At 37.6% G+C, this 27,862-nt stretch overlaps 1 protein-coding gene and 1 long non-coding RNA gene across 4 annotated transcripts; one reads left to right on the top strand and one right to left on the bottom strand.

Annotated features, from left to right (window-relative positions):
- Positions 1 to 5,933: 5,933 nt before the first annotated feature.
- LOC131684997 (protein AF-9) lies at positions 5,934 to 25,055 on the bottom strand. 3 transcript variants are annotated; one of them, XM_058968319.1, is made up of 3 exons: positions 24,878 to 25,055; positions 9,276 to 9,531; positions 5,934 to 9,215 (listed from the first exon to the last, which is right to left on the bottom strand). In XM_058968319.1, exons 2-3 carry the CDS (start codon positions 9,454 to 9,456, stop codon positions 6,805 to 6,807), a joined length of 2,592 nt encoding a protein of 863 aa, XP_058824302.1. In that variant the 5' UTR covers positions 9,457 to 9,531; positions 24,878 to 25,055; the 3' UTR covers positions 5,934 to 6,804. The 3 variants fall into 3 exon arrangements, with proteins under 3 accessions (XP_058824302.1, XP_058824304.1, XP_058824303.1); XM_058968321.1 differs by lacking the exon at positions 24,878 to 25,055 and adding an exon at positions 24,801 to 24,871; XM_058968320.1 differs by lacking the exon at positions 24,878 to 25,055 and adding an exon at positions 24,723 to 24,862.
- On the top strand, positions 20,186 to 20,754 carry LOC131685011 (uncharacterized). Its single transcript, XR_009304721.1, has 3 exons — positions 20,186 to 20,494; positions 20,560 to 20,636; positions 20,699 to 20,754. It is a non-coding gene; the product is annotated as an uncharacterized LOC131685011 (long non-coding RNA).
- Positions 25,056 to 27,862: the final 2,807 nt, after the last annotated feature.

Below are 27,862 nucleotides of genomic sequence, written 5' to 3'. Positions count from 1 at the left end.
GCAGTTGAAAATCAATAGTATTGGACATTTTCTATGCACAGGGGGGTTCGACGATGTGTCAAAATGGAATTTTTTGTCAACTTTTCTGGAGTGTTTTATATTGAAGGGAAAGTTATTAGCAGTTGACAATCAATAGTTTTGGACATTTTCAATACACAGGGGGTTCGACGATGTGTCAAAATGGATTTTTTCAATTTTTAGGGAAAGTTTATTATATTGAAGAAGTTATTAATAAGTGAAAATCAATAGTTTTGGACATGTACCGTCGGTGCGTCAAAATAATTTTTTTTTCAACTTTTCGCGAACTTTTTATATTGAAGGGTAGGTTGTTGGCAGTTGAAAATGGATAGTTTTGGACATTTTCAATTCACAGGAGAATCCACCAGTGCACAGTGTTTCCAAAATGGCAAAAAGGTGAAAGAAGTTCTTTGAACCACGAAAAACATTTTTTAGCTGTAGTGTCTTCAGCAAAATTTATTTATGTTTTTTTGCATTTAAAAAGTATTAGTTAGGTGATTAATCCCTCTAAAGCTGAGAAGCAAGTTTTTGTTTGGTCATTTAAATGAAAATAAAAAAAAACTTTTTTTTGGCAAAGTTGTTGAGAATATCTTTAGTATTAATTTCGCTGAAGAGACTATGTGTCTATCTGTCGATTTAATTATACGTTTGTGGAGATTTCTTTGATATACCCCACAAAATTGCTTATTTCAAAATACTTTTCCTGGTAATTTTGTAGAATTTCAAAATGTTCCAAGATTTCGTTCAACATAAGAAAATACAGAATTTTTGTAATGTTAGTTTATTTGTATCTCTTACAACTTAGAAGTTATCGAATGATTTAGTGTCCAAAAAGCAATGTTTTGGTATGGAAGCCACAAATTTCCGCAGGTATAGCTTTACCAAGACGAATCTGTAAAACAAACACTATATATACTGCAAAATATACAAAAATAATACTACTGTACTGTACTCCTAAGGGAAATTTTTACTAAATAATAAGAACGGGTTATGAGGCTTTGTCGAGGGACTAAAGAAGATTATTTTAACCACTGCCGTTTATTAAAAAGAAAGGAAAAAAAAATATATTCGTCTTGGTGTTTGCGTTTCGACATCGTCTCTTCAAAACCAGAAAAAATATGTGCACATTTTGTCAGTGTCAATTCACCAAGGGGCTGATAAAAACGGGTCTTCACTGTATTCAAAAACGACTAAAACTCTATTATGAGGTCGTTCATAAATTACACTACATATTTGAGGGTAAAAGAAGGAAGCATAAAGCTTCTTGTTACATAGTGGAGAGAAGAAACGGAGGAGGGGGCTAAAAGCATCCCAACTAGAAAAAAATATGCATTGGATATATGTATATTCTCTTTTATAAAATTCATAATCTTCTAGTTTAAATTAAAATTATAATAAAATCTATTAATCACCACACCACTTAAATGTGTAGTATAATTTGTGAATGGCCTAATAATAGTGGTTTAGTAGTTTTTTCAATATATGTCTTTGCGTGATAAAAATTACTAATTACACAATAGCTCAAAATTTGTTTTCTTCATAGTCAAAACAATTTTGATCACCTTTTTGTCGCACTGTGCACCTGGGACTCTTCTGTGCACCAACTTACTCGAAAAATTAAAAAAAATTCCATTTTGACACATCGTCGGACCCTTCTGCGTATTTAAAATGTCCAAAATTATTGATTTTCAACTGCCAACAACTTTCCCTTCAGTATAATACACTTTCCCGAAAAGTTAAAAAAAAATTCTCTTCGACGCATCGTCGGACTCCGCTGTGCATAGAAAATGTCCAAAACTATTGATTTTCAACTGCCAACAACATGTTTTTCAATAGGTATTTATTTCTAAACAACTGAAAGTTAACCGCATCAACTTCAACTCCAATAAACGGGAAAGTAACGCAAAATGTATCGCGATAACCGATGAACCGACGATGACGATGAATACGACGATACAATTATCGACGATGACGATGAAGGCGACGATACATTATCGTTAACGGAGTTTTCGATGACGATACATTATCGTTAACGAGTAACGCCGATAAATTATCGCGAAAAATGTATCGTATTAACAACCCTGGTTCCAACCACTCATTTACAAATTATTTAACCCTCAGGTCCAGGAACAATTGGTATATCCCACGTATACTTGCGCATATGTCAGTGGCGCCATAATCGCAAATGCGATAACAGTCCCAACTAAAAATATATTCAATTCAAAATGTCTGTAACACTGTGGTAAAGTACCATTTGGCGTAAGTATTAAAATACTTTCGAATGTATTCAGTGCAACATGTTTGAGTAAATCGAGCAATCGGGTGGATCGTACATTTGCGTACGAAACATTCCCAATACAAAAGAAAGAGAAATGCTCTAGAAACCCACCAAACCACTTGTCAAAATATGCATTCATTTCGATTTTAATATAGATTCAAGGAAAGCTCAAAAAGCAGGAATCAAAACCTATGTTTGAATAAATCGAGCAGACGAAAAGTTCACAAGTTTGCGTGCAAGAGTTACTTGGCATACAAATTCAAAGAACTGCTCATGTTTGAAAGAAGGAACGAAGTCCGATGTTCGAGTAAACCGGTTATGCGAGAGGATAACAGGTTTGCCGCTTTCGTCGGCACAGCAGCTTAACATCGCATAGGTTCCTTGAATTAGGTATGCGCAAACCTTTGGCTTCACCACAAAAAATGAATAAAAGCTAACTTTTCTGGGAAATGGGGCATTCTGGGAAATGACTATCTGGGAAATGGGGCATTCTGGATAATGGTTTTCTAGGGAATGGTACATTTTGGGAAATGTCTTTCTGGGAATGGTACATTCTGGGGAATAAATTTCTGGGAAATGGCTTTCGGGGGAATGGTATACAACTCGCGCTGTAGCCGAACAGCTTCAAATGTCGCAAATCTGGCTTGGTGCCGAACCACATCTCATACGGCGTCAAACCAACCGGTAAAGATTGCAGTCGGTTCTGAATGAGACAAGCCAGCATTTAACAGCATACACAATCCCAATTCGTTTAACATCCTGTTTCTCCTTTCAGCCACGCCGTTCTACTGCGAAGCGTCTTCAGCTGTGAACTCTGCCTTGATTTCTTCCTCTGTGTAGAACTTACGTAAAGAAGCTAGTTACGCGCCATCCCCGTCCGACCGGAACACCTTCGACTTCCATCCAAATTGTGTTTCAGTGAACTTGAAATACCCTGGGGTCCAGCAACTTTGGACTTATCCTTCAAGAAACAGACAATCGTGTGACGGCTGTAATTTTCGATGATATAATATCAGCATCCACCCGGATATCGTCGGGGGACCGCTGTGCACGATATCCAACGCCGCTTCTCGTCTTCTGAGAGAACGACAGCCGTGTCACCTTGCCTTCGACGTAAAATTGTACCAGATTCCACAGATCTTGCCTTTGATCCTAGAGGCCAATACGCTCGATTTCACCAATCATTTCCGGATCTCTTAGGTCTTAGGTCACATTTAGTTGACACAGGTCACCAGCGTGATCAGCCGTCGCATCGCATTTCGCACGAATCCCTTTGTAAACAAGTTTCACCATCGACACCAAACTGCCGTCAAGTCCTGGGAGCAAAAATTACACCGGTCAACGTAATCGACACTTTTTCGTTGCATCCGTTTACGCACTCGATTTTACAGCCATCGACACCCGCCGTAAGAAGCACTGTTCCTAAGGGCATCCAAATCACTGGATAAACAGTCTATCGGACCGCATCATAAAGGATCACAAACGACTTGTCTCCTCATGTTCTGCTTTGCCGTCGCCATAGAATTCCGCTTCAGATGCTCGGGCTTTCCACAATGAGAGCAGATGACGCTATTCTGTGATGCACTATGATCGCTCATGCGTAGCACGTCCTCGTCACAACCGGAATGTTTTCGAAGCTTGACCGTGTCGCCCATCAGTTTCATCTTCATGTGTTCCAGGGTAAACTCATCTTTGTTCTGCGCCTTCAATGCCGTCGTCAAAGGATTGAACGACTCTGGAAGTCCCCGCAGTATTAGCGCCATCTGCAGGCATTCTTGCATCCCGAAACCATAATTTTCGTGACGTCCACTCACTTTTTCGATTTTCGCATCCACAGTATCGTCTACCTTAAAGTTCTGGTTTGTAATCTGTCGGAGAAGGGTCACATGCTGCCCAAGGTTGCTTTTCTCGTGGTGCTCCTTCAGCATCGTCCACGTAGCCTTCGCCATTGGCACTCATCCACAATTAAATGAGTCGTGACCAACGTCTTCTCGTCTCCGTTGTTTCAATCGTCTGTTACCTGTTCCGGGGAGTACCTGTATCCACGTGCTTCAGGAGCTACTTCCTCCGTAGCACCACTTTCACGGATTGACGAGATTAATTCGAAACGCAAAAATCAAATGAAGTCTTATGTCCTTAATACGTTAATTAGTTTAATGCGTTTTGGGATTGATTTGCATAATGCCAGGCTCTTGAACAGGACAAGCCCAGAAATTCGATTTATGGTTTTCGCTACAATTAGCGCATTTGAAACTTTTGGTTTCCTAGCCAAAAGGACAACAGTTCGTTTCTGACTTCTCGTCAGCGAACCAGAGCTTTTGTATTTGCCTCGCGGGATATTTCTCGGGACAAGTCGGCTGAAGTAGCCGTGAACTGTTTGGATTTTCTGTGTCTACCTAGTGCTAATTTGGGTACTAATTTAGATACATCATGTAACTAGCACCCAGCTGGCGCTAGTTACTGACGAAATGAATTAGAAACACAAAAATCAATCTTAATTTAATTTAGGTCTTGTCTTTAATGCGCAAATTGGTTTAATCCAATTTTCCCTTTTGTGAATTGAAATGGCGTAAGAATGACGTGTTGTTCAGGTTTTATCTATCAATTTGACATGATTATATTGAATTATTCATGCTTCAACAGTACTCCCATCGAACCCATCTCTTGGTTTTTCTTATACAGATAAATGTAAAGAATGGATTCTCGATCGCACGCTCGAGATTCAAGTCCTGTCAACTGTGAACATTTCACGCGTGTTTTTTGAAAAGGGCCAATAAGCATACTGTCAAAATTCACTTTGAGAGGAAATTCTGGCCAAACCATCAATCGCCGATTATTAGTGACAGCATTAAACGAAAGAGAAAACTTTTCTCTTTTATAAAATGCCAACGTCCACTCTTGGCGAGTTACGGTTTGTTCAGAATATTCTCTCAAAGTGAAATTTGACAGTATGCTTATTGGCCGTTTACAAAAAACACGCGAGATTTGATCCACCGTGTGATCGCAATGATCTAGGTGAAGAAAAAAAAATAGATTTTGTGGATGTTGTATTTTAAGGGCTGCATACCCACAATCTTCACTACAGAGCTATTCTTTCAAAACTTTTGTCAAACAAACCTCACACCTAAATCATGCCTTTGAGGAACCTGTAAAGATTATTCCTGGACGTGAAATCATACACAATTCCTCCTCGTTAGAAATTTGAATTTTATTTTTCAGTCTTGCAATTCCGTCACAAAATTGTGTTAGTAGACGGTTTAAATAAGAGTAGCGCACAGAGAAAGCAATTCCAGGCAATATACCACAGCAAAGCAACTATAGAAACGAGAAATGCGGTTGTATAAGGTGGAGTTGCAGTATTCTTTTTCAGACACGCGAAAACTATAGAGGTTGGTTTGCTCCTGTAAAATGCTTGGATTACATTCATTAATTAATTTTAAATTTGAAAGATTGAATGTTGTTTCATGAAAAATTCTAATGGCATAAAATGATATCGCGATATTAATTCATGATAGCAAATCCCGTCTGTTTTGTGAGTATTGTGTAACCATGTGCTGGGGGGGCCACGATAGTGTCTACCGGGTATTCCGATGGGTCTATTTTCTATCGATTCTACATGTCGGACTATGGAACGAAATCAAAGTATGGCAAATTTATTTTAAAACTATATTTAAAATTCATATTTTATTGATAAAGCCCATTGCGACATTTAACCTTAAGTTCTTAATTTTGAATATTCTAAGAGACAGAATGACAGACCTGTCGTATGTTCCACGAAACATACGTCACTGGACAAAGGCTTCATGTCGTACTTTAGATCCATATTTCAATATGGAGAACCCATATAAAATAATTATCCCGGGGGACACCACTGTGGCCTTTCTCGTTAGACTGCTGCTTCATCTGAGCATCCATCTCCCGTTAAGTGTTGTTCCTTTTCTGTTCTAATGCTTAAAGTAAATTTATTCTAACTTGTTCCAATTTTGTCCATGTTCAGTACGTTACTTTTTTACATACAATTATGTACTTTTAAACCTATAATAAATTTTATGTACAAGTATACAAGTGTAGAAGATCCTACCGATTCTGGTAAAAACCCGTACCACGATAACACACCTTACCAGACGATCAAATTTAATTTGTACATTTTTGTGTAAACTTTTCTCGTGCTTGCCATAAAATTACACCAGTGTGTGAATTATAAGCGCGGATGCTTTTTTTCCGGTACTTTTACGCCAAATCACACTCAATTTATGCTTATCCACTCACATTCGGAAAGACGACTCGATTAAAAAGCTGACTTGAAGCCTTCAACCATGGGAGGAAATAAATAACATGACAAATAAAATGTAATAAGTTAAAATAAGACAAGGCAGACTGAAGGAAATCTACGGTTGATGAGTTACCGGTAGGAGTGTAAAAACAAACCCTCGAAAGATCGAGAAGAACGAGGAAGGAACTTACAGCTGTTGATCCGATGGTGCTGTGCACAACGAAGGGTTCTACTGTCAGGATGAGCAAGATGTCGCGAAGAATTCCTGCAACCGTTGGACCGTGTGGCGATCCAGTGCACACAGATCGAAGTCAAACGTTGCACTGGTAATTTCGTAACACCCGGTAGCAGCGATCATCTCCACCACTCGCTGCAACTCGCTGTTATCCTGCAGGGTCATAATTTTGTGCTGCAGGTCCTTTAATTCGGACATGTAGTCACCGGACAGACTGGTCATGGTGGCTGCACTGTTGGAACTATTCGATTGCGGCAGTGCGGAGGGAGGCGGCAGTGCAGGCACACCCATCGGTGCTGCTGAGGTGTTATTATTGTTATAGTATGACGATGTAGTTCCGTTATCCTCCGTAGGCAGAATCTTGGAGTTGTTATTATTTGGGACTGGGGACGATTCATCTCGTTTATAGTGGTCGTCCCGTTTGGGTATTTTGGCCGGTGGTTCCATCAATGTCGGAGGAGGTGTTGGAGGTGAAGGACTCCGTTGAACAGCGGATGCCGCTGCCGGTACCACTGCTGGCGTTTTCTTGTTATCCTTATCTTTATCATTATCAGCATCCTTGTTCCTTCGTTTTCGCTTTTTACTCTCCTCTTTGTTCTCAGATGAAACGTTTTTCACTTTTTCTTTCTTGCTTCTGTGGTGTGTCTTTTCCGGTTTTTGTGGCTCCACGGCAGGCGGAGGTTCCGTTATGTACCTTTGTTCCGGCTGCCTCGTTATGCTGGAAGACGCACTGGATGAAGCAGCCGAAGGAGGCCTTGCTGCAAGCAATTCTGTTATGCTGCTGTTGGAGTTTTCTGAGTCCTTATCAGGACCCAACGAAGGTGGACTGTCTGCTTCTGAGTCGCTGCTGTTGCCACCACGATGCACCGCTAATAATGCGTTCAACGGTGCACTTTTCGCCGGTGCTGACTTAGGGCTTTCCCTTTCCTGTGGGACAGATTTGACGGGATCTATTAATTTTGCAGGTTTTATTGATGATGCAACATCAGGTTCTTTAGTTGGAGGAGTCGCAAACGCCGACTTACTGCTTGAGGATTTTTCCTTATCTTTCTTCTCTTTTTTATCTTTACTGCTGGAAGATCTATCCTTTTCCTTGTCTTTAGATTTATCCTTCTTCTTATGTTTGTGTTTCCGTTCCTCTTTCTCCTTTTCCTTTGTTTCAGACTTTTCTATTCTCTTTGGAACCTCCTGCACCAACGGTGTCGCAACTGTTGTCTGTGATTGTATCGAAGTACTTTCAACCGTTGCCTGTTTCAGTGGTTCATCCGAGATTTTCTTCTCCTTTGAGTGCATTTTAGATTCCAGTTTAACCGCATCCAACTTGCTGGGTTTAATGAGATCAGATTTTGGCTTATCCAAAGCACTATCAACACTCTTCTGATGTTCTTTATCTTTTTTCACCTCCCGATCCTTCTTGTCGCCGCGTTCTTTATCCTTATCGTAGCTTCTTTTCTCTTTCTTATCTTTCTTTTTCTCTTTTTCGCTGTTATGCTTGTTTGAGGTTTTTTCCTCCGATTTTGAAGCGCCACTACTCACGGCGGCAGGGTTTGCGGCTGGTGGAGGTGCTGCCGGCGAGGCATGTCGTTTCGACGAAGGACTATTAGTCCTAGTCGAAGGTAAGGGTAGTGGTGCTGTTGCAGCTGCTGATGCGGAACTGTTTCTCTTTGGACTAGCTGGCATTTTCGAAAACGCTGAAGACGAGCTGGAACTTTTTTCCTTCGTCTTATCCCGGTCTTTAGAGTGGCTTTTATCTTTCTTCTCTTTGTTATGCTTTTCTTCGCTCGTTGACTTTTTTGATTCTTTTTCTTTGTTGGGACTAGTGTGCTTATGTTTGGAAGATTTCTCCTTCTCATTTTTATCCTTGTCCTTGGACGAGGAGCTTGAGCTACCGCGATCACTTTTCTGATTCGCCTGCTGACTCTTGCTGTTGCTAACGCTTGCAGCTGTATTCGGCGAAGTCTTACTGGATGACGAGGATAAGTTTTGCTTTGGATCAGGCGAAACCTTACTGCTACCTTTGGTGATCGGAGGTCCGAAGAGATTTGCGAATGTGTTCTGAACTTTCGAGTCATCGCTTGAGTTTTTCTTATACTTTTTATCTTGTGACGAGGTGGTTTTTTCGCTACCACCGCTGTTACTGTGCCGATTTTTATAATCTGCCGAAGCTGACGACGTAGGCAACGAATTGTTTAGCTGTACCCCTCCACCTTTAAGAAGTTTGCGCTTGAAATCATCTGAAGGGTTAGTCACGATGTACTCTTCTCTCTGAATTTTGTACGACTGCAAATCAAGATCGTACGTGTACACCTTCTTCTTCGGCTCATCACCTTTATTTTTGAAATATATTTCAACAGGTAGTATGAACCCGGCGTATCCAGCTTCCTTCACCACGTATGGAGGTTCTTTGACCACTAAAATAAAAAAGAAGATATTTAGTAAACTGGGACGGTACATACGATGCTGTAACATACCTCTTTTCGGTTTAGGAAACGATTCATGCAGATTAAAAATCACTTTATCGACAAAGTGGCTAATGTCATTGTTGTCGTAACCTCTCACAAACAATTCCCAGTCGTGCGTGTAGCCCTCCGGCGTAACGCGGCTTTTCAGCGATGCTTCATGGCCTATTTCGAAGAAAACTTTCACCGACATCGTTGGCGGTGCGTTGGAGCGTTGATCTTCTTTCCAATTTGGAAATGTATCTGTCGATGATCACTTGATGGTACTCTGCAACAGAAAAAACCTTGTTAATTATAAGGTAAACATTCTTATCAACTAAGTCGGACTTTTAGGTTTAACTATCCCAACTCAAGGTAAAATATGTATGTTGTAAATAATCAACCTAGTGAAACACACCGAAAGGTCACTATTGTTGAATTTATTTTATATCAACAGATAGATATATCATTCCAACGATTGATTATATTATCTCGAGTTGTTATTATTGTGGTATGTTACCATCAACCTGCGCTACAAATGAGATAATTGTAGAATGTTTGTTTGTTCGAACATTCGGCGTTGGCGTTGAAGAAAGCAAACTGTACCAAGTATACAGACATACTGACATCGAAAGGCTGTTAAAACACGTCGGATTACTGTGGGCTAGACATGTAGTGCGTATGCCGGAAGAGAGACTAGCTAACCACAAACTGGCAGTTAATTCTGGTAGAACCCGCACTCACTGACTGTGTGCCAACGAAGAAGATGTGCGTGCTATTTTTATATTCCCATGAACAATGCGATTTTTTCAACTTTACTGCCCTTTTTTTAACCCCCTTGGTTATGCAACTATTTTTTTCCTGTTTTATTTGAATGCAAAGAATTAAGCAGTCTTCATTAAATGATTAAATTTTAAATTAAAATTAAATTTTAATTATATTCAGAATTGCACATATTTTGTCGTATGTAACTTCCACCAGTTAATGCCAATCAATAAAATCGTTCGCCTGCCATTTGATTCAATTAAACATAAGTACTCAAACACTTCTGATCGTTGGTGGTCCGGAGCTGAAGTTTCTTTTACAAATTGTGCATTCCGAAATTAATTCAACAAGCGGTAAATCTATTATAAATTCTCGGCAGTCGGATGCCCAGAACAATAAACACATGGTATCACATCAGAGCGTTGCATGAATCGTATCACTTAAACAAGGTATTTGCCTTTGTGTAACTCTTTACTCCATCCTATTAACAAAACTCCTTCTCGTGGCAAACGTGGAAATGCAGAGGTATACACGGTTTTCATAACAACCATTAAATGTTTCGAAATACAACAATCATGTAACACTATCTGTGACTGCAATCTCAACCCACATTAAGATTTCATGATTTTCTTGTCTAAATCCGTTATTTTTAGAAGCACTAAATGAGATACGTTTCACTATAATACACTCCTTAAGCCCAGAAGCTTCTTTTCGTTTCTGGGTACATTTGATTTGTTTACCTCTAAATTAAAACCATTTACAGTTTCTCTTCTTCTTCTTCTCAATAGAGTTAGTTAGATTTTAATCGAGTTTATAAGGAAACCAGAAATCGATGAAAAGTAGAAACGTCAGTTAGTTCTGTTCTATTCTCTATGCGCAATGTATAAGGCATAAGGCAAACATCAGAAAGATTCCAGAAGATTATAAGAAATTATTGAAACTCAATGGACCGATACTTTAAATTCAGAAATTAGTTTGTCAATGACACTGAGGTCTCCCGCAACTGGTAGCTTTCCAATTGAATTTTCCGCAACATGCATTCGTTATACAACGCAAGCTGTTTGAGAGATCTTATCACCAACGTCTGTGCCGTAACCTACCGTTCAAACTTGAAATAAAAGCACCGTTTATTGTTTCGAAAGTACCATTTTGTGTCGGGTTTACCAATGAGATATCATGATTTTTTATTAAAAATTAAACCCCCCTAAAATAGCACTGATCCATACCTGTATCACTTCAGCGTTTTAATTGTTGGTCACTTGATTTCTGCTAAAACAAACAACTACAATGCCGTACAAAACAGAGAAAGCGTTATTTTCAGGCGCACTAAATAAGATACGTTTCATTCGCCTTCTACACTATACTGTCCATCCCTTAAGCCCAGAAGCCTCTTTTCTTCCAATTTTCTGGGTAAAAGATTTGTTTACCTCCAAATAAAAGATTGAAATAGCTCAATACCAAAGGCTTTGTTTATTTTCAGAGGTATGAAAGTAACGCTAAATATCTACTAATCGCTACCTATCGAACATGTCAGTGGCTACCTATCTTGCAAGGTAAACAAATATTCTTCTTCCGGAGGACATGCAAGAAAACTTTTAGAATTGTAGAAATAATATGGCAAAATATTTCAATCGACTTAACAATATACTTAATTAATTTATGTAATTATACTCTTTTGTACAATAAATTACATGGAAGAATATTATGAATAGTGTAATTAAGCCACGATATAGTAAGTTTGCAATTGACTTCGAATGAATTTCTTGTGTAACTCGATTGAAGTCACTCAAAGCTACAGCAAAAAATGTGGTTGTCAAAAACAAAGAAGTTGTCATCAGCTATTTTCACACGAAAAAAATATTAAAATATTCATAACATTTATTTGAAAATTTAGACGAAAAAAAGAAATCGTTCAAGGACTCGGCAGTTAAATTGCAAACAATTTAAACAAAGTTTTGAAATCGTTTGAAAACTCTTTCGGCAATCCTAATCCCCGCAAAAACGTTTTTGGGACGGAACGCGTTTGAAGCTTCAAGTATAAGCCAGGTCTTCGCAAGGGAGCAAGATGAAAAACGCTATAACTTTGCTTCTATAAAAGTTTGGGATAACATTCTTAAGAACCTACACTTTAAGATAAAAGAATACAAAAAATCGATTTTTTGACCAACTTCAACATATCGTCGCTGTTGTGATATCTCATGACAAGCGCCATTTAGCACATTTCGAGAACACAATTTTTAAAGTTTCACATTAAATATCGTGAAACTTATAAATGGTAGAATCAATTCAATGAATATGATTGATGCTTCTATCTATTCTGTAATAATCTTTAAAATATTACGAAGATCGGTTGACTATGGCGCGAGTATTTCTAGAGAAAATTTTCAATAGGACGTAAGTAACATTGAGAGCCTCTCTTTGTTTACTTTCTCTTTCGTTTATTACGACGTCATTACAACACTTTGTACTAATTTTCCAGTACATATCGAAAGCCGACGGTTTTTACTACAATATTATGCAAGGAGTAGAGTAGTAAATGTTGAAATGGCCGAGTAATGAACAGAAGAGAAAGACCTCAAAGAGAATCTCTCATTGTTACTTACGTCCTATTGAAAATTTTCTCTAAATTTACCAAAAATGTAAACAAAAGTCGCACTCACACGTGTCATAGCTGTGTATTGATGACAAAATTTGTATGGCGTGTCATAATCGCGCATGGAAAATTTTCCATAGAAAAAAACCATCAATTATAAACTTTTATTCATATTTTTGGCTTCATTTGGTCTATAAACAATCGGTGAGATGCATTTTGAAGAAAATTAGTCAGGGAATCTATAAAAAAAAATAGTAACTTTTGGCAAAAGTGTTGCCAAATATGCTAAATTTCCAGTTTAAAACTAAAACTGCATTTTTCTCACACTTCGTATGAGAAAAAAATGCATTTTTTCTTTTGAAAATGAGTATGCCATTGTGTTTCTCAGATAGTTTTACACATAAAAACATCTTATGTATCACGATAATTTGAGCCACTCCCCAGACAGTCATTTGAAGCAAAAAATTGAAAATTTCTCAGCACGTTTCTCGCTATATCTCAGTAACTAAGCAGAATGTAAAAATTCTGAAAACTCCACTTTGTAGAGATTTTTTCGACAAGTAATGTGGCATATCTAACTCAGTTTACCCGAAAATGGCGTATGTCATAAAATAGCACAACAGCGACAATATATAACCCCTTAAGACTATAGAGATATACACGGATACGAAAAACTACCAAAAGTTGAGCTCTTTTGACTCAATCTCGGGGTATCGTGGAATAAGGTAAAATTAGGTAAACCGTGTTGATGGTAGTTTTCCTTTAACCACGGCAAAAACCACAACTCATTGACAGGTTTTTTATACTCAACATTGAGTTAAATATGCCTAAATTTAAGTTAAATCTACCTTATTTTGAGTATACCTCAAACAACTCAAAAGTACCTTGTTCCATGGAAAGCCTCGACTGAGTCGAATCTCTCTCTTTATTTTTGACAATACTAATAAGTGCGAAGGCAACGCAAGACTCAAAACTACCTAAATTTAAGTTAAAAGGACTTATTCTGCGGGTTGTTTTCATTTCCGTGTATGGATACCTACACGTAGAAATTTATTTCTAGAGCGTTTTTTCATTACGTCATATCTAACAGAAACGTGAAACGGAGAAAATCGCGTGCAAAAATTTTCTTGCAAATTTTAAATTTATTTAACAATTAAAGCACACAGAAGGCTATTAATTGTACTATCACCTCTGCATTTACTCATTGCAGGATCGTATAAGCATATTACATGTTTTTCGCGAAGATAATAGGAAAATAATTGATAACTATTATTTTATTACATTTTGCCGATCACTTTTGCTATTATGCTCTTTTACATATGTGGTCTTGGCAACTCCGTTTGTAGATGACACATTTTACTGTGACGTTTAGAGAGACGGGCTTGTAGTTGTGATATACTTCATGTGCTGTATTGCAACCGAGAGTGTAGATATGAGGTTTGGCATTGGAAAAACATACTAACTACAGTCGACTTGGAGAAACATCACAACGCAAAACATCACATCTTCAAAATATTAGCAAAGCTTTAGTATACTATATGTGACATTTTGACTTAAGATTAAATTAACATATAAAGAGCTGTCATTTTTCTCTATTATTTGTGGACGATAAAGAGTCAATGCTTAGCTTTTATTTTGCATAATAAACTCAGTTTGTTTACATTTGTTAGATATTACGTTTTGAATAAACGGTATAGATTTATGCATCGATAGCACACTTTTCTATTTGCCTCTCGTTTCTTCTGCCGTAAATTTTATGCATTTGACATATTCGGTCTATCCACTCATTAAATGCTGACAAAAATCACAGCAGAATAAAAGAGACGAGTATAGAAAGTATGCTAACTATGCATATTTTTGTTAATCAGTGTACACATTATACTATACATCTTGGCATGTGACATTTCAATCAAACCAACCGAATTCTGTTAGGTTTTCCGGTGAAATCAATCCGAACTCTGACTTCAATTTCTGATGAGTCCTGACAGGTGATGGATCTTGCTATAAATGCTTACTAGAAAAAACTCTAGAAAGAGAACTGCGGAGACTCCATTTTGGATGAATTGGATTCGCGTTCAGCTGTCAAAAAACGAATCCAATCGAACATTAGGTTTGTTCCAGTACATGGAAGTTACTCCCTGTTGCTCCGGAGCAAAAAATTCTTGCTCCTTTTCACTCCGGTTTGCCACCAGAAGAAGAAAAAAGAGAAGAAGATAGTACAGGAACGATTTTCTCCCTGTTTGCTCCGGAGTACTTACAGTTTCTCCTGGTACTGGAACAAACCTATTGCCTATCCTTATAACATTGGACGTGTTGCCATACAATACTGGGGCATACGTTGCCAAAAATTCTGTTTTTCTCTCCACAGTTCTCTTACTAGAGTTTTTCTAATGCTTACCATAAAATTATTAATGTCAGTGTGTTTAACGAAAATATTGGTAAGAACAAACTTTTTTGATTAATTTATGGTTTTGTTGTATTGGAAAATTGGGTTATAAACTCATTCTAATTTACCAACACCTGTGACGAGACATGCGAATAGCAAAAAAATTATGGCCAAATGCAACCAAGAAGTACTGTCGAATGCAGCCAGTCCAATTAAAATATGCGAGGCAGAAAGAGTGGCTATGTGAGATAAAAGATAAAATGAACAGGAAACTTAAGAAGAGAACATCTATCCGAAGGTCCCATCCCAGAGCAAAACAATTTTGCTTATATCTTGGGGCCAGATTTTTAGGAAAAATTGATGAAAATACAAGACATAAATTCTCCCGGGGGCATGAATGTAAAAACAACGTCAGTCAAGGTGGTCATCAATTCGATTCTATAGTCGTTTATAGATCAAGGGTAGCAGAGCTTAAATGTTCAGTATCGTACTTAATGCTGCTTAAAGGCCACTTTTGGCGAAATATTCGGCTGATATACTGCCTACTCCTACCTTTTCCAGCTTTTCGATGCTTATAGGTTCTATACAGACTTTGCAAATGCTCATAAACACTACGAATTTTAAGCATTAAAACAGGTCGTATATGGGTATATGAGGCTCTATTATAGAGCTTATAAACCCTATAGCTATAAGCCAGATACGGTAACCGATGCCATTTTAATGCCTATTATAGTTGACATTTATATTACTCTAAACAATAAGTTCCAAATTAAGACAAATATGATATGAGACACATTGTAAGCATAGGAAACCTTATCAGCTTCCCAGGTTTGAGCATACCGTCGTAAACAGATTAAAGGGCACAAAACCTTCGAGCCATAAAATATGGTACATTGCAATGATTTGTTTCAATTTAGTATACATCTAATGATAGTTTTAAAAAATATGATCAAAACCTTGCGCCCAATTATAAGTATAATCAGTCTATTAATTTAAGAACGACAAATATCAATTAGATTAACCAACTCCTAAATGGATCAAACGGCAAGCGCGAACAAAGTAATTTCCAAATTTCTAAAGGCAGACGTTCGAGCCTGGAACGTACTCCGTACTGCAAAAAAATCAAACGGTGCATGCGACAGAAAGACCATGCAAAAAAGAACCAGAAAAACTTTTTATTCCCTGTTTTTGTTTTGTTTTTCCCAACCAGTGGGTTCTACCCACCACAAATTGTTTTGACATATCTCCATAGGCGCGGTGGAAAAAGTAGGAGTATGCAGTATATCAGCCGAATATTTCGCCAAAACTGGCCTTTAAGGCTCAAGTTACCTCAAGGCTTGGTAGTATGCGTAAGAAAAATTGTGTTCAGCTTTGCCACCAGATTATCCATTTAAACCTTTTCAAAACTCTAAAAGAAGAATATCAGTCGATTTATTAGATCATCACGATTCAATTCATGCAAAATACCTGCTGGAAAAACCATCGGCTTAGCTGGATGGTGCTTTTGAAAAAGTGGCTGTGATTTTTTATCACACTACCACACCGAGCTGGGGTACGCAACACAACTGCGCAATGAAAAAACCACAGCCACTTTTTCAAAAGCACCATTTAGCTAAGCCGATGGTTTTTCCAGCAGGTATTTTGCATGAATTGAATCGTGATGATCTAATAAATCGACTGATATTCTTCTTTTTGAGTTTAAAAAAGGTTTAAATGGATAATCCGGTGGCAAAGCTGAACACAAATTTTCCCAAGCACACTACCAAGCGTTCAATTCTAACACATGCTTAAAAAAGGTAACTTGAACCTTAAGCAGCACTAAAGTACGATATTGAACCTATAAGCTCTGCTACCCTTGATCTATAAGCGACTATAGAATCGAATTGATGCTATTTTCACGGCTTAGTGGTTACTTGGGTAGCGTATCTCCACACTGATGCGGTTCTAATATTGATGTTTATACGACCGTGGGATATCAAAAGGACGTATACGCTGCTTGAAAAAATATGGTTAATGAAGCATATGACGTTTTTTTAATTTAATTAATAATTTGGTAGCCTGCCCTTTTTGAAGAATCGTATTCGTGTGATACAATCAATACGATAGTAAGGTTAGGAAAGAGTGGTTTAGTGCAGATAACTTAGTTTGTTTACTTTTGTTCCTAACGGCCTTTTAAAAATCCGCCCGAGAAATAATCGTTTATAAAAACCCAGCCCAATTATGAATTTGGCTCGATATGCTCCCTGAATCGACTTGCCTTCGAGAGTAGTATGGTGCCTACACTAATTACGTAAGGGCATATGGGGGGAGGGGGAGTTTCAAAATATCTTACAAATTCTTATCTGAGGGGGAGGGAGGGTTTGTCCTTTCTTACGTAATATCATAAAGCAAGTTTAAAAAATTAAATCCATAAGGAAAATATTCTTTTTATTAAGAAAAGGGAACTATTTTCATTTGTACCATATAATCTTTGTATATCAAACAATGAGTATTTTTTTTGGCTCTTGGTTGTACATTTTTCTGTTCGGGAACTGGAGTCACAATATGCCTTACAAGTTAGGAAGTGTTGATACTCTTCGTGTTGTTAGACCGACTTTGTTCTTTTCAAACGTTCGATTCAAACCCGCAAGGTATCTGGAAAATGTTTCACCATACCAAAGATCTTGAGTGTCGAATATTTCCAGAGTGTGAGCTGTAATTTTAATTTAAGAAAATTCGAAGATGGTTAACTCGGAGCTATGCGTACGATAAGCGTCACAGCTGGAACTCAGAATAAATTCATGCCAGAAGAGGTTATAAACTCTTAAATTCTACATCACAAGAAAATAGATTCAAAGGAAGTGGAATATAGCAAAGCAGATCATGTGGACCAAATTGGAGTTACTGAATATCTGACAACAGTTATTCTGTCTACTGGGAGAGATTAGCATGCAATTAAAATTCTGCATATGATTACAGTTAAATTTTGTCATGAGTTTCCTTGTAATAATTCTATACATATCATTTTCGCTATCTTATTATTTGATGAATTACGATAATCATGATAAGATCTTATGTGGGGGGAGGGGGAGTTCACCAAAATCTTACGAACTCTTCTCTGGGGGGAGGTTGAAAAGCTCTAAAAAAGCCTTACGTAATTAGTGTACGGCCCCTACCCATTGTATCTTGCGAGCCGAGACATCTGTCGACCTGTGTAACGTTTTTCTCAGGCTCACTCGGAAAACTTAATCCCAAAGGCGTTGTTCATATTTAAATGTTCGACCACACTGATTAAATAAAGTACCCATTAATGCGTAGAAAACTATGCATTTTCAATAAAAGTGGAATAACCCATTAAATGGGTAGAGTTTGTACCCATAAATGAGTATAGACCTTGTACGTCAACCTGGGTACACGCCACCGAAAAACTACCTAAAATTCAGTACTTTTGACTCAATCTCGTGGTATCGTGCAGGAAGGTAAAATTAGGTAAACCGTGTTGAAGGTAGTTTCCATTTAACTACGGCAAAAATAATAACTCAACCTTGAGTTTAATTTACTTAAATTTAAGTTGAACTTACCTAATTTTGAGTATACCCGAAACAACTAAAAAGTACCTTACTGCACGGAAGACCTCGACTGAGTCGAATCTCTCGTTTTGTTTTTGACAACACTAATAAGTGCGAAAGCGACGCACATCTCAAAAGTACTTAAATTTAAGTTAAAAGAACTTATTCTGTAGGTTATTTTATAGTTTCGTGTACTGCCGTTCTACGCATAATTGTCCCATGTTGCTTTTTGGCTTTTTGGTCACATCCAAATCATAAAGTTTGTTCGAAGACTTCGTGAAAAAATACCAAGTCTGTTTGTCCCATTGTTGATATTCTACGCATAATTGTCCCACTAACAAAAATCCCAAAAAAGTGCACAATAAAAGAATAATTACGTAGCGTTTAGTTAAGAAGTACATTACGCTAGATGTCGGGCACTGAAAAAATTGATGGAAAAATACAGGTTCAATAAAAAAGAGATGGCAGTGGCAATATTAATCCCAGCAGTGAGAACAATCCTGTAAAGCTCTTCATTACTATCGTCGCTTGCATAACATGGCGAACGCATCTAGGATGACGAGTCTATTTTCGCAATGTTTCTATTATCACGCTACCCATTTGAAGCCGTTGGTTAGTGCAGCGTTTGCTATCTTTGTTCAACAAATTGGATCAAATGGTAGGGCGACAATTGGAGCACTCGATTGGAACTTTAGTTGCGATCAAACACTAGCATTTCATCGTTTTTAGGCCATTTGTGTTATTAGATTGGTTCTTAAGAACGAAGCAAGGTTGTGAATGCCAAATTAATGCACTCCATCGAGTGTAGGCAGAGTAATTAATGATCTTGTGAGGTACCCTTCTAAATAGTGTAAAAATAGGTACTTTACCTTATGTCCAATTTTGATAAAGCAACAAATCTCCCGAGTAACAGAAAAACTCACGACATACACTTTTGTAAAAAAAATGAGTTATGAGCATCATTTACATAGATCGTTATGGGACTGATATGCGTAGAACTTTCCGGTTTCCGTTCGATTTCTCGGTATAACAGTCCCACTTAACATTTTTCTTAAAAACTAACGTTAATTGAATCTCTATAATAAAAAACTGGACTGATTATAATGAAAACGATTGCCATGAACGTAATTTTGGACAATAAAGCTTTATTTGTTACACCGTATCCCTCCAGATGGCTAATACAATTTTCATCTTCAATCGCGTTTTTCTCAGTTGCCAGTTTTGCAACATGGGACAATTGGGCGTAGAACGGCAGTGTATGTTTTACCGATTATTTTTCGCAGAACTGTTACAACAAAACGCGTAAAAAATACCCATTCGTGAAAATCGCGCCAGGATGAAAAATACTGTCAATAGAATTATTTCTAAATTTAAAAGAAAATAAAATAACATTCATTTCACATTATTGTCTCCTTATAGAAATCTAGATGGAGATCCTATTCCAAAACTCCTTAACAAAATAAAACCGCCAACTGGATATATTTTTGAAGGCTGGATCTTTTGGCTGCTCTAAAAATGACGAACTGGTGCATATTTGCAACATCCTCAGTAGTCTAAACAGCCGTTGTTTTCGGAGCATTGCGAAATGTTCCGTTTCCTACACGGTCTCCGATGCAGGCCGATAATTTGCACGTTCCGCTACGATCCTTAGTTTGCATGTTACTACAAAGCCCCTCGTCCACAATTAATCTTCTTTACCCGTACCGTACAAGTAAACTAAACGTCAGCCAATAGGCAATGACTCATGAGAATGTCAAATCAAAGAATTATAAAAACGGTCTTAGCTTACGTCTTAGAATCTAGTGATCGATGGTGTTAAAACGGTAAATTTACTACTAAACTTAAAACTATTGAAATATTATACTACATCTAACTTATAGGCTACAAGTAAACTAAAATCTAGTGGTATTTAAAGACGGTATTTAAAGGTGATTTAAAGATATTTCGATATTGAATTGAGGTACAAAACGTGAATTACTTAAACTAAAACTTCATGAACTTACGATCTACTTAAAATTAATGCAGGTATTAAATAGCGGACTGTATTATTTCTAATCGCCCTTAATATACTTGGTCTAGCCTAGAACACGACCAGATTAGAGGTAACATAAAACATGACACAGCAATCCTGTGAATAATCGCTAAAACCTAACCTAACTTACAGTGGCTAATACGTGGAGTAAACTACCAAGGAGGAAACAATTAGAAGCCTAAGAAGGCACTAAACGAAAGAATTTACCTATTCAACTAAATACTAACTAATGTAAATCTAAAATTTTAGGGATTTTATAATCCTCGTAGAATAAAGATTATAAAATCGGAAAGGCCGTGGTTTCTCTGCAACATTGCAGGTTAACTCGCTTGAAATAATTCTTAAGGATTTTTCATTCAATGTTAAGATCAATTGACATTACCTCATCGAGTAGTTGTGAAATGGATAAAAATTGTTAGAAACAAAAAATACCCATTTTTTGACAGCTCGAATAACTTTCGAAAATGGGCAATTTGAATACTTAAAATGGGTAGTTTTTTACCATGTATCGAGCAAAGTAAACAAAATTTTTTCTTTCGGACAACATACAAGAAAAGAATTAGTGTTGATAAAAACTATGGCAAAATATTTCAATCGATTAAACAAAACACATTATTCAGTTTACTATACTCTTTTGTAACAAAGTACAATAAATTGCATGGAAGAGTAGGTAACATAAATAAAGTGCTGGAAACAGTAAGTTTTCTATTCACTCCGTATTAATTTATTGTGTAACTCGGTTGAAGTCACTCAAAGTTACAGCAAAAACTGCGGGTTCTGGCGCTCAGAAGTCGTCGAGATTTTATGTAGTGTTACTATAGTTACTATATTCATAGTTAGGCGGACACAAAAGCCGGAAAACTGGCAGCTCTTATTCCAGGAAGAAAACACTGGCATCCCATGCAAATGTTCAAGCTCTAGCTTAATAGTTTCACTGTTGATGTCGTCAGCAAGAACTTTACATGCACGTATCCGATGATATGATGTGGTTTCATACTTATACGAATATGTCTTGGCGTTACAGATTTTTTTTGTTCATTTTCTTTTCTCTACGCTCGATAACACAAGGAAAAAGTAAAATAATTGATAACCATAATCACAATACCTTTTCTATAAACATCCGAAAAGAACATGTTATGTGACATGCTCGATTGGCTCCAGCATTTAACATGTTCAATTGGCTCCGCAAAGTGTCTCCGTCTAACTATGAATATAGTAACTATAAGTGTTACGCATTCTTCTGTACGGAACTCTATAATACATAGACTACGTAATGCTCGAAGGTTTCCTGTGCTCGGTGCTACGTTTCCGCGCTCAGCTTCTCCTGCCCCGAAAACGGCGTGCCTCCTTTGTCTGCCCTTCCGGCTTCTGTATGGTTTTACAAACCGCTGTCAAGGTGGGAAGGCAGTTAAGTTGTTCACGGTATCTCGACAATGATCCGAATGAGAAACGGCTTTTTTTTAAGAGCTGAAGCTCGTGTTTAGCAGGATGAATCGAAACGCAAACACCTGGACTAATTATAGATAGGTTTTGTGCCCTTCATGCATAAAGACGGTTTTGAACCAATTTTCTCCTTAGGGAGTAATATAGCATTTGCTAGCATTGGCCTGCTTAGCTGAAAACAAGGTCCGATTTTACTAGGTCTCGTCAGCAAACAGAACCTCTTTACTTACGGGACATCGTAAGGTAGAAATCGTTTAGTGAGTTCACAAGTAGTGTTTCCAATTTTGGACTTAGCGTCAGCCCAGAGCATTTGTCAAGTGCCGTGGTTCTGAAGACGCGAAGTCAAAAAAACAAACACCTGGACTAATTAGGATGAATCCTGCCGGCATAGCAGGACGACTGTTTCAATTTCTCTTGTTCTACTAAGCGGCAAACCCAGAAAACTTCATTTCACGTCGACTCTTATGCTTTAAGTTCTCTCGTATCGGGAACGCTGAAGTTACGTGTGAGCCGTTGGGAAATTGTACGAATAATGTTGGTGCTTTGCTTCGTCGTAATCGAAGTCCCCGCTATGGACTGCGCTTGTGAACTGGTGATTTCACTTGGCCACGATCTGCCTTAGTACCACTGTTGTCCTAATCTGCTCTGCTTCACTGCTCTACAATATGGTATATCCAAAGACGGTTCTGTAGCAGGCTTGGCTTTCTCGAACGACGGCTTCGCACGATAAGCCAACGGTTCGCCTGCTGATGGCTCACTGTCCTGATTTAGAAGTCAACTCCCGTCCCACACATCTTGACAGTTTCAGCCTTCCAATTCTTCAAATTCAATTGACACTGTTTGGTGGCCATGATGGGAAGAATTTGGTCTGATTCGCCATGAATGATACTGTTAGCTTACGTATATCAGAACGGTGATTTGCCCATGCTCTTGTAATTGTAATTTATTTAGCATTAACGATACCCTGGTGGTTGTACCATTTCGATCATGAACCGACAAATGGGCGAAACTAACAAATGTACACAAACAGAGATTTGATTAATATCTGAAAGAGGAGTAAAAATACTTTATAAAAAATATAAAAACTCATTTATAAATATTCCACACTTCAGGAAAATCAATAAAAAACAAAACGGCGCATCCGACTTTCAACTGTAAACAAAATGCCAGGCGGGTTACGCCTCTGCATTTCTAAGGTAGTGTATACAGGCGAAATTGACAGCATCATTGTTTACAAGGTCCGTAAATGGAATCGCCCTAAACAAAAACCAAGTGCTTGTTACGCCCAGGGGGAATAACAAATTTTCCCCTCCAGCGAGCACGGCGAAAGCCACATTTGATTTTTGTTTTTTGGCGACACTGCAGGGCGAAATTGAGGGTCGTCAAAACAAGAGGGCGACTCAAAAATGGCCTAATCAACATTTCATAACAACACTCGGCGAAACAATCTGTTTTCAATTTTATCAACGAAAACGTTATTATATAAAACATTTTAGTTATGCTTCCGAAAACTAGTATTGTTTCAAAGTGTTTCAATACATTTGAAAGCGCAGTATGCAAACACTGTTAAAATACGATTTAATTTTCTGAACCGAATTTTCAAAGCTATTTTTTTCGATTCGATATCATTGCGACTTCGGCCCTTTGGTCGATTCATGATCGATTTGTCAGGTCAAGGACACATGCATTGGGTTGTTTTGAAACAGAGGCAGATGTTGACTAGGAAAAAATGACCACCTGGCAGGAGCCTGGATTACACCCAAGTTTGAAAGAGTGTAGCACCGGCTACACGGTGTAGCGTAACGAAAACGCCATAAGCCAACTGTTTTATCCTGATGAACAAATTTGTTCAATCCATTTTTGGTCCTTTAGGAAATTAACCTTGCAGTGCAGTGCTAGGTTTCCAATCCAAAACTTAGTTCTTTTGCTTGCCGTCCGGGATCAAGCAGTTGCTTGAACGTTCACTAAAGTACCTTTAAGGATTTAGTGCCTATCTATCAAATTAGCGCTAGTTTGAATTTGTCTCATTGGCCCACGTTGGTTTCAGTAACTGACGAGATGAATTCGAAACACCAAAATCCAACTTTAGACTATTTAATTAACTCATCCTATTCCTGCCAGGAAAAAAAATTATCCAAGCTTTAAAATAAAAAAATGATACCGTACACGATAGCACAATTTGATATGAATCAATATTCACATGCCAATCAAATATGCAAGTTTGCCATCTTCTAACAGATAAGGTTCGTGTGACAGCAAAAACAACACCCAGCTCATCATGCCAGATGCGGAAGGTGTAAATCGATAGGGTACGGTTGATGCAGATCTTCATTGCGTTGTCTCAGTAGCAAGCAATTGCCGATGGTTGATTATTCTATTAGCTGGTATAGGATGTATTATTTCCGTAGACTACCCATTGAAAAGAATAATCATTCAGCGTATTTCTTCGGCAGCAAGCGGAATATTTATTAATACAAAGGTGTTTGTGGGGAATCTGACGTCCCTTTAGTGTAAAATTACGGCAAGATTTGATAATTTTCAAAGCAAATAATTTCTTTGGCTGAAGAGTTTGTAGTAAAATATTAATGTTTATCACCAGAAATTGAATAACAAAACTCGTCGACCTTTTCTGACCGAGCTGCCAACACTGAGGCTGGAAAAGAATAACAAACACTTCCGCACGAATACTATACGATACTTTTCTCTCACGTACACGATTGCAGAGCTTCCCGCGGTTGAGAAAAATTATTACTCTTCTAACTCCACCCTCATGTAACTTCACCGCACGCACCCACAAGATACAGGCGATCCTCGAAGCAAAAGGTCCGACTTTTTTCAAGTGGTCAGGCACTCTTTACACTTATTTACCGTAGGAATTCTGTGCACTACGTTGCGAGTTCCACTAGATATGCGTTTCTGGCGTGCGTGGCGACAATTTTCAAGTAAATCTGGGTTGGTTTTCCAACTTTTCATAGACGGAATCTGGAACGATCCGCAGGTTCTACATTTTTCACTCACTGACACTCGCGCGATGAAGCGCTCTCGTACTTTTCCGTATCGGTGAAGTTTTTCCGACAGGGCTGCCAGCGCATGTATCAAGGTTATTTTAGTTTCTCTACTAAAGGTGGGAAAATAAAAAATGATGCACGGAGAATGATTCAAAATCATTTGTGCGAAATATTCCGTTCCGTCAAAAGTGCCCCCCCCGGATAGAATTTTACAATAGCATTTACCCTACAAACAATCATAAAACAATAAATATTATAGTTATTACTGTTTCAACATTGTTCGTTGCAAAGTTCTCACAGTAGATTTTCAATAAGTTCTCACAGTAGATTTTCAATAAAATTTCATGTAACAATAAATTTCACTGTTCAGCAAAAAACTGATACAGTGCATTCACATTAAATTTTACTGTGTTCGAGAAAAAAATGTATGGAGAAAAATTGATTTTTTTTAATGTTAAGATACATAACCACCCCCCTTTTTCATTGTAAAATTCTATTTTACATTGAAATTTACTGTAAAAACGTTAAAGTTTATTGTTTTTGTATTGTAGCAAAACACTAAAACTTACTGTAAATTATTGTAAAATTACTGTACTGTCACAGTGAAAATCATGGTTTTGTTACTATACATTTCTATTCGAGCCTTCCCTAATAAACATCTTATGATCCAAGAGCCTAACGACCTGTTCAGGGTATAATCCAAACAATATGTGGAATCGTTGGATTATATGGGTTAAAGTTCGTGTATAATTTTTTTTTATTAGGGTTATGTTCAATATTTTTGACATTATAAGGGAGTATTGAGATTGACAAAAGTATTGTACGTATAATGGAAAAAAGTTGTATTGAAGATGTGGATTTCAAATGGGATTGAAATATTGTAACAATATCATTAATACTGTGTATTGACGAAGATACACTTTCACACTTGATATTTCCGCAACTATATTGACACTTAGATTTAGTTTGTCAAGAAAAAAACACGTCAATTCCAACCGATTCCACACTTATATTTCATATGTATGACACATTGAAATTAAGTGGCTTATATACTAGGGGCAGATCACTCTAAGAATGTTTAACAAATTTGCATCAAATTGAAAAAAATACATTTATTTTCATTTTTGCATCAGCTTTCCACTGCCTCGCAGAAAAGTTTGTTTAACAAACGTCCTACGCTGATCCACTTTGTTCGACGTTTTGTTAAATGTAGAGCTAGTTTTTCTGTAGGGTTTTGACGCCTTACACGCAACGCAAACAACATTGCACGCAACGCAAAATACATTATGAATTTCTATTTTGATAGAAAGAAATGCATTTAATTTCGCTGATTTTTAAAAATGCATCGGAAGTGATCTGCCCCTAGCTTATATACCATTATAAAAAATGCCTAAAGTAATCAAATTCTTATCAATTTGAAGATCATAAATTTTATTTTTTTTACATTCTAACGAAATTTAATTAGTAAGAGATTACTGGGTAGGTCAAGAAATGAAAAATTAGAGTAATACAGTCGTGATTCGCTGGTTGGACACTTTTTAACTGGACCGCTTTTTAGTTGGACCGCCGCTAGTTGGACCATTGTCCAACTAAAAAGCATCTGAATGTCAAAATCTTATGTCAAATTTACTTTGACAATCAATCTGACAATTATTGAAGATGTGAATAGATGCAATTACACTACTAACGTCTCCTTTGGAGAGTTTTTGACGTCTGTCAGTCGGTCCAATTAACGAATCAAATTCGTTAGTTGGACAGAGGTGTGGCCCAGCCAGCGAATCACGACTGTAGTACTCAAGTGAGAGCAAGGATGTGAAGTATACAGATCGGAAAACTTGAAGTGGCAGGGCCATTGAAACAGGCTTAATATCTTACGGGCTTAACTTTTGTCTTCTGTTGATGGGGGTCGAGCTTAGGCAGTATAACCACAGAGAACAGACATATAAGTTAGAACAAACTCCCGAAAAACCAGTGTAAACATTAAAATGAAAATACGTTGAAAATCACCATCGCATACAGGTTCGCATGCGTGAATCACCATTGTATCCAAGTTTGCACACAAGTCCCGTATAGCGATTGCTGGCCGACCGAAGCGCCAACGAGTGGCAAGTTGCTACTCGCTGTTGTCATTTCAAAGCGACAGTTTTATTTCTTACACAAGTTGAAAACTTCACTTGTATGTCAGTTCTCTTTGGTATAACCAACGACACGACTAGACACTGGCATTCCAAAACTGTATCGCAAATCCGACTACCCCTCAGTGACTCAGGTAACTGGTACTGTCAAATTTGATGTTTGGTTGAAAATGCATATAACTAGCAGCACTGATGAATCTGTTGTTACATATTTCTAATAACTGTAGCCATTGGTTACGCAGGGAAAAATCAAAAATCGTTGGAAAAATATTGTGGCTAGAATTTTCGATTCCTCAAGATACTAAATTTTTGCAAATACTGCTCTTAACTTAAAATGCCAAAGGAGACAACGGTAAGTTTTCTGTGAATAAATCCAATTTAAAAATATCATGCGCTAATTAGTTTACATACTCTACTTTTAAGTTAAAAACAAGCCTCCAGCAGTGATTCAAATCACCGAAGTAAAAAAACCGATGCCGCCGAATGGATCAACTCTACCAGCAGCAGAAGTGAAACAACGGATATTCTGCGCTAAAACTATATATCAAATATGGTCAAAGAGAAGAATCACGGAAGGAGATCCAGTGGGCTTGGATCATATGGAGTGCATGATACACAAACGAGACAGATTGCCACCGACCGGTGCTTGTATTCACCTATCTCAACATTAGCCACTCAATCTGGAAGATATGATTTTTAATAGACTTATA

The sequence above is a fragment of the Topomyia yanbarensis genome, chromosome 2 (genome assembly GCF_030247195.1).
Source record: "Topomyia yanbarensis strain Yona2022 chromosome 2, ASM3024719v1, whole genome shotgun sequence".
NCBI lineage: Eukaryota > Metazoa > Arthropoda > Insecta > Diptera > Culicidae > Topomyia > Topomyia yanbarensis.
Note: the sequence above shows the minus strand (reverse complement) of the source record. Positions and strands in the feature narration are given on the sequence as shown.

Bases quoted from the DNA above. Each gene is read 5' to 3' on its own strand.
- LOC131684997 (XM_058968319.1), bottom strand. From the start codon at position 9,456: ATGTCGGTGAAAGTTTTCTTCGAAATAGGCCATGAAGCATCGCTGAAA. The intron at 9,216-9,275 runs GTATGTTACAGC...TTTTTATTTTAG, and splicing joins GTTTCCTAAACCGAAAAGAG to TGGTCAAAGAACCTCCATAC.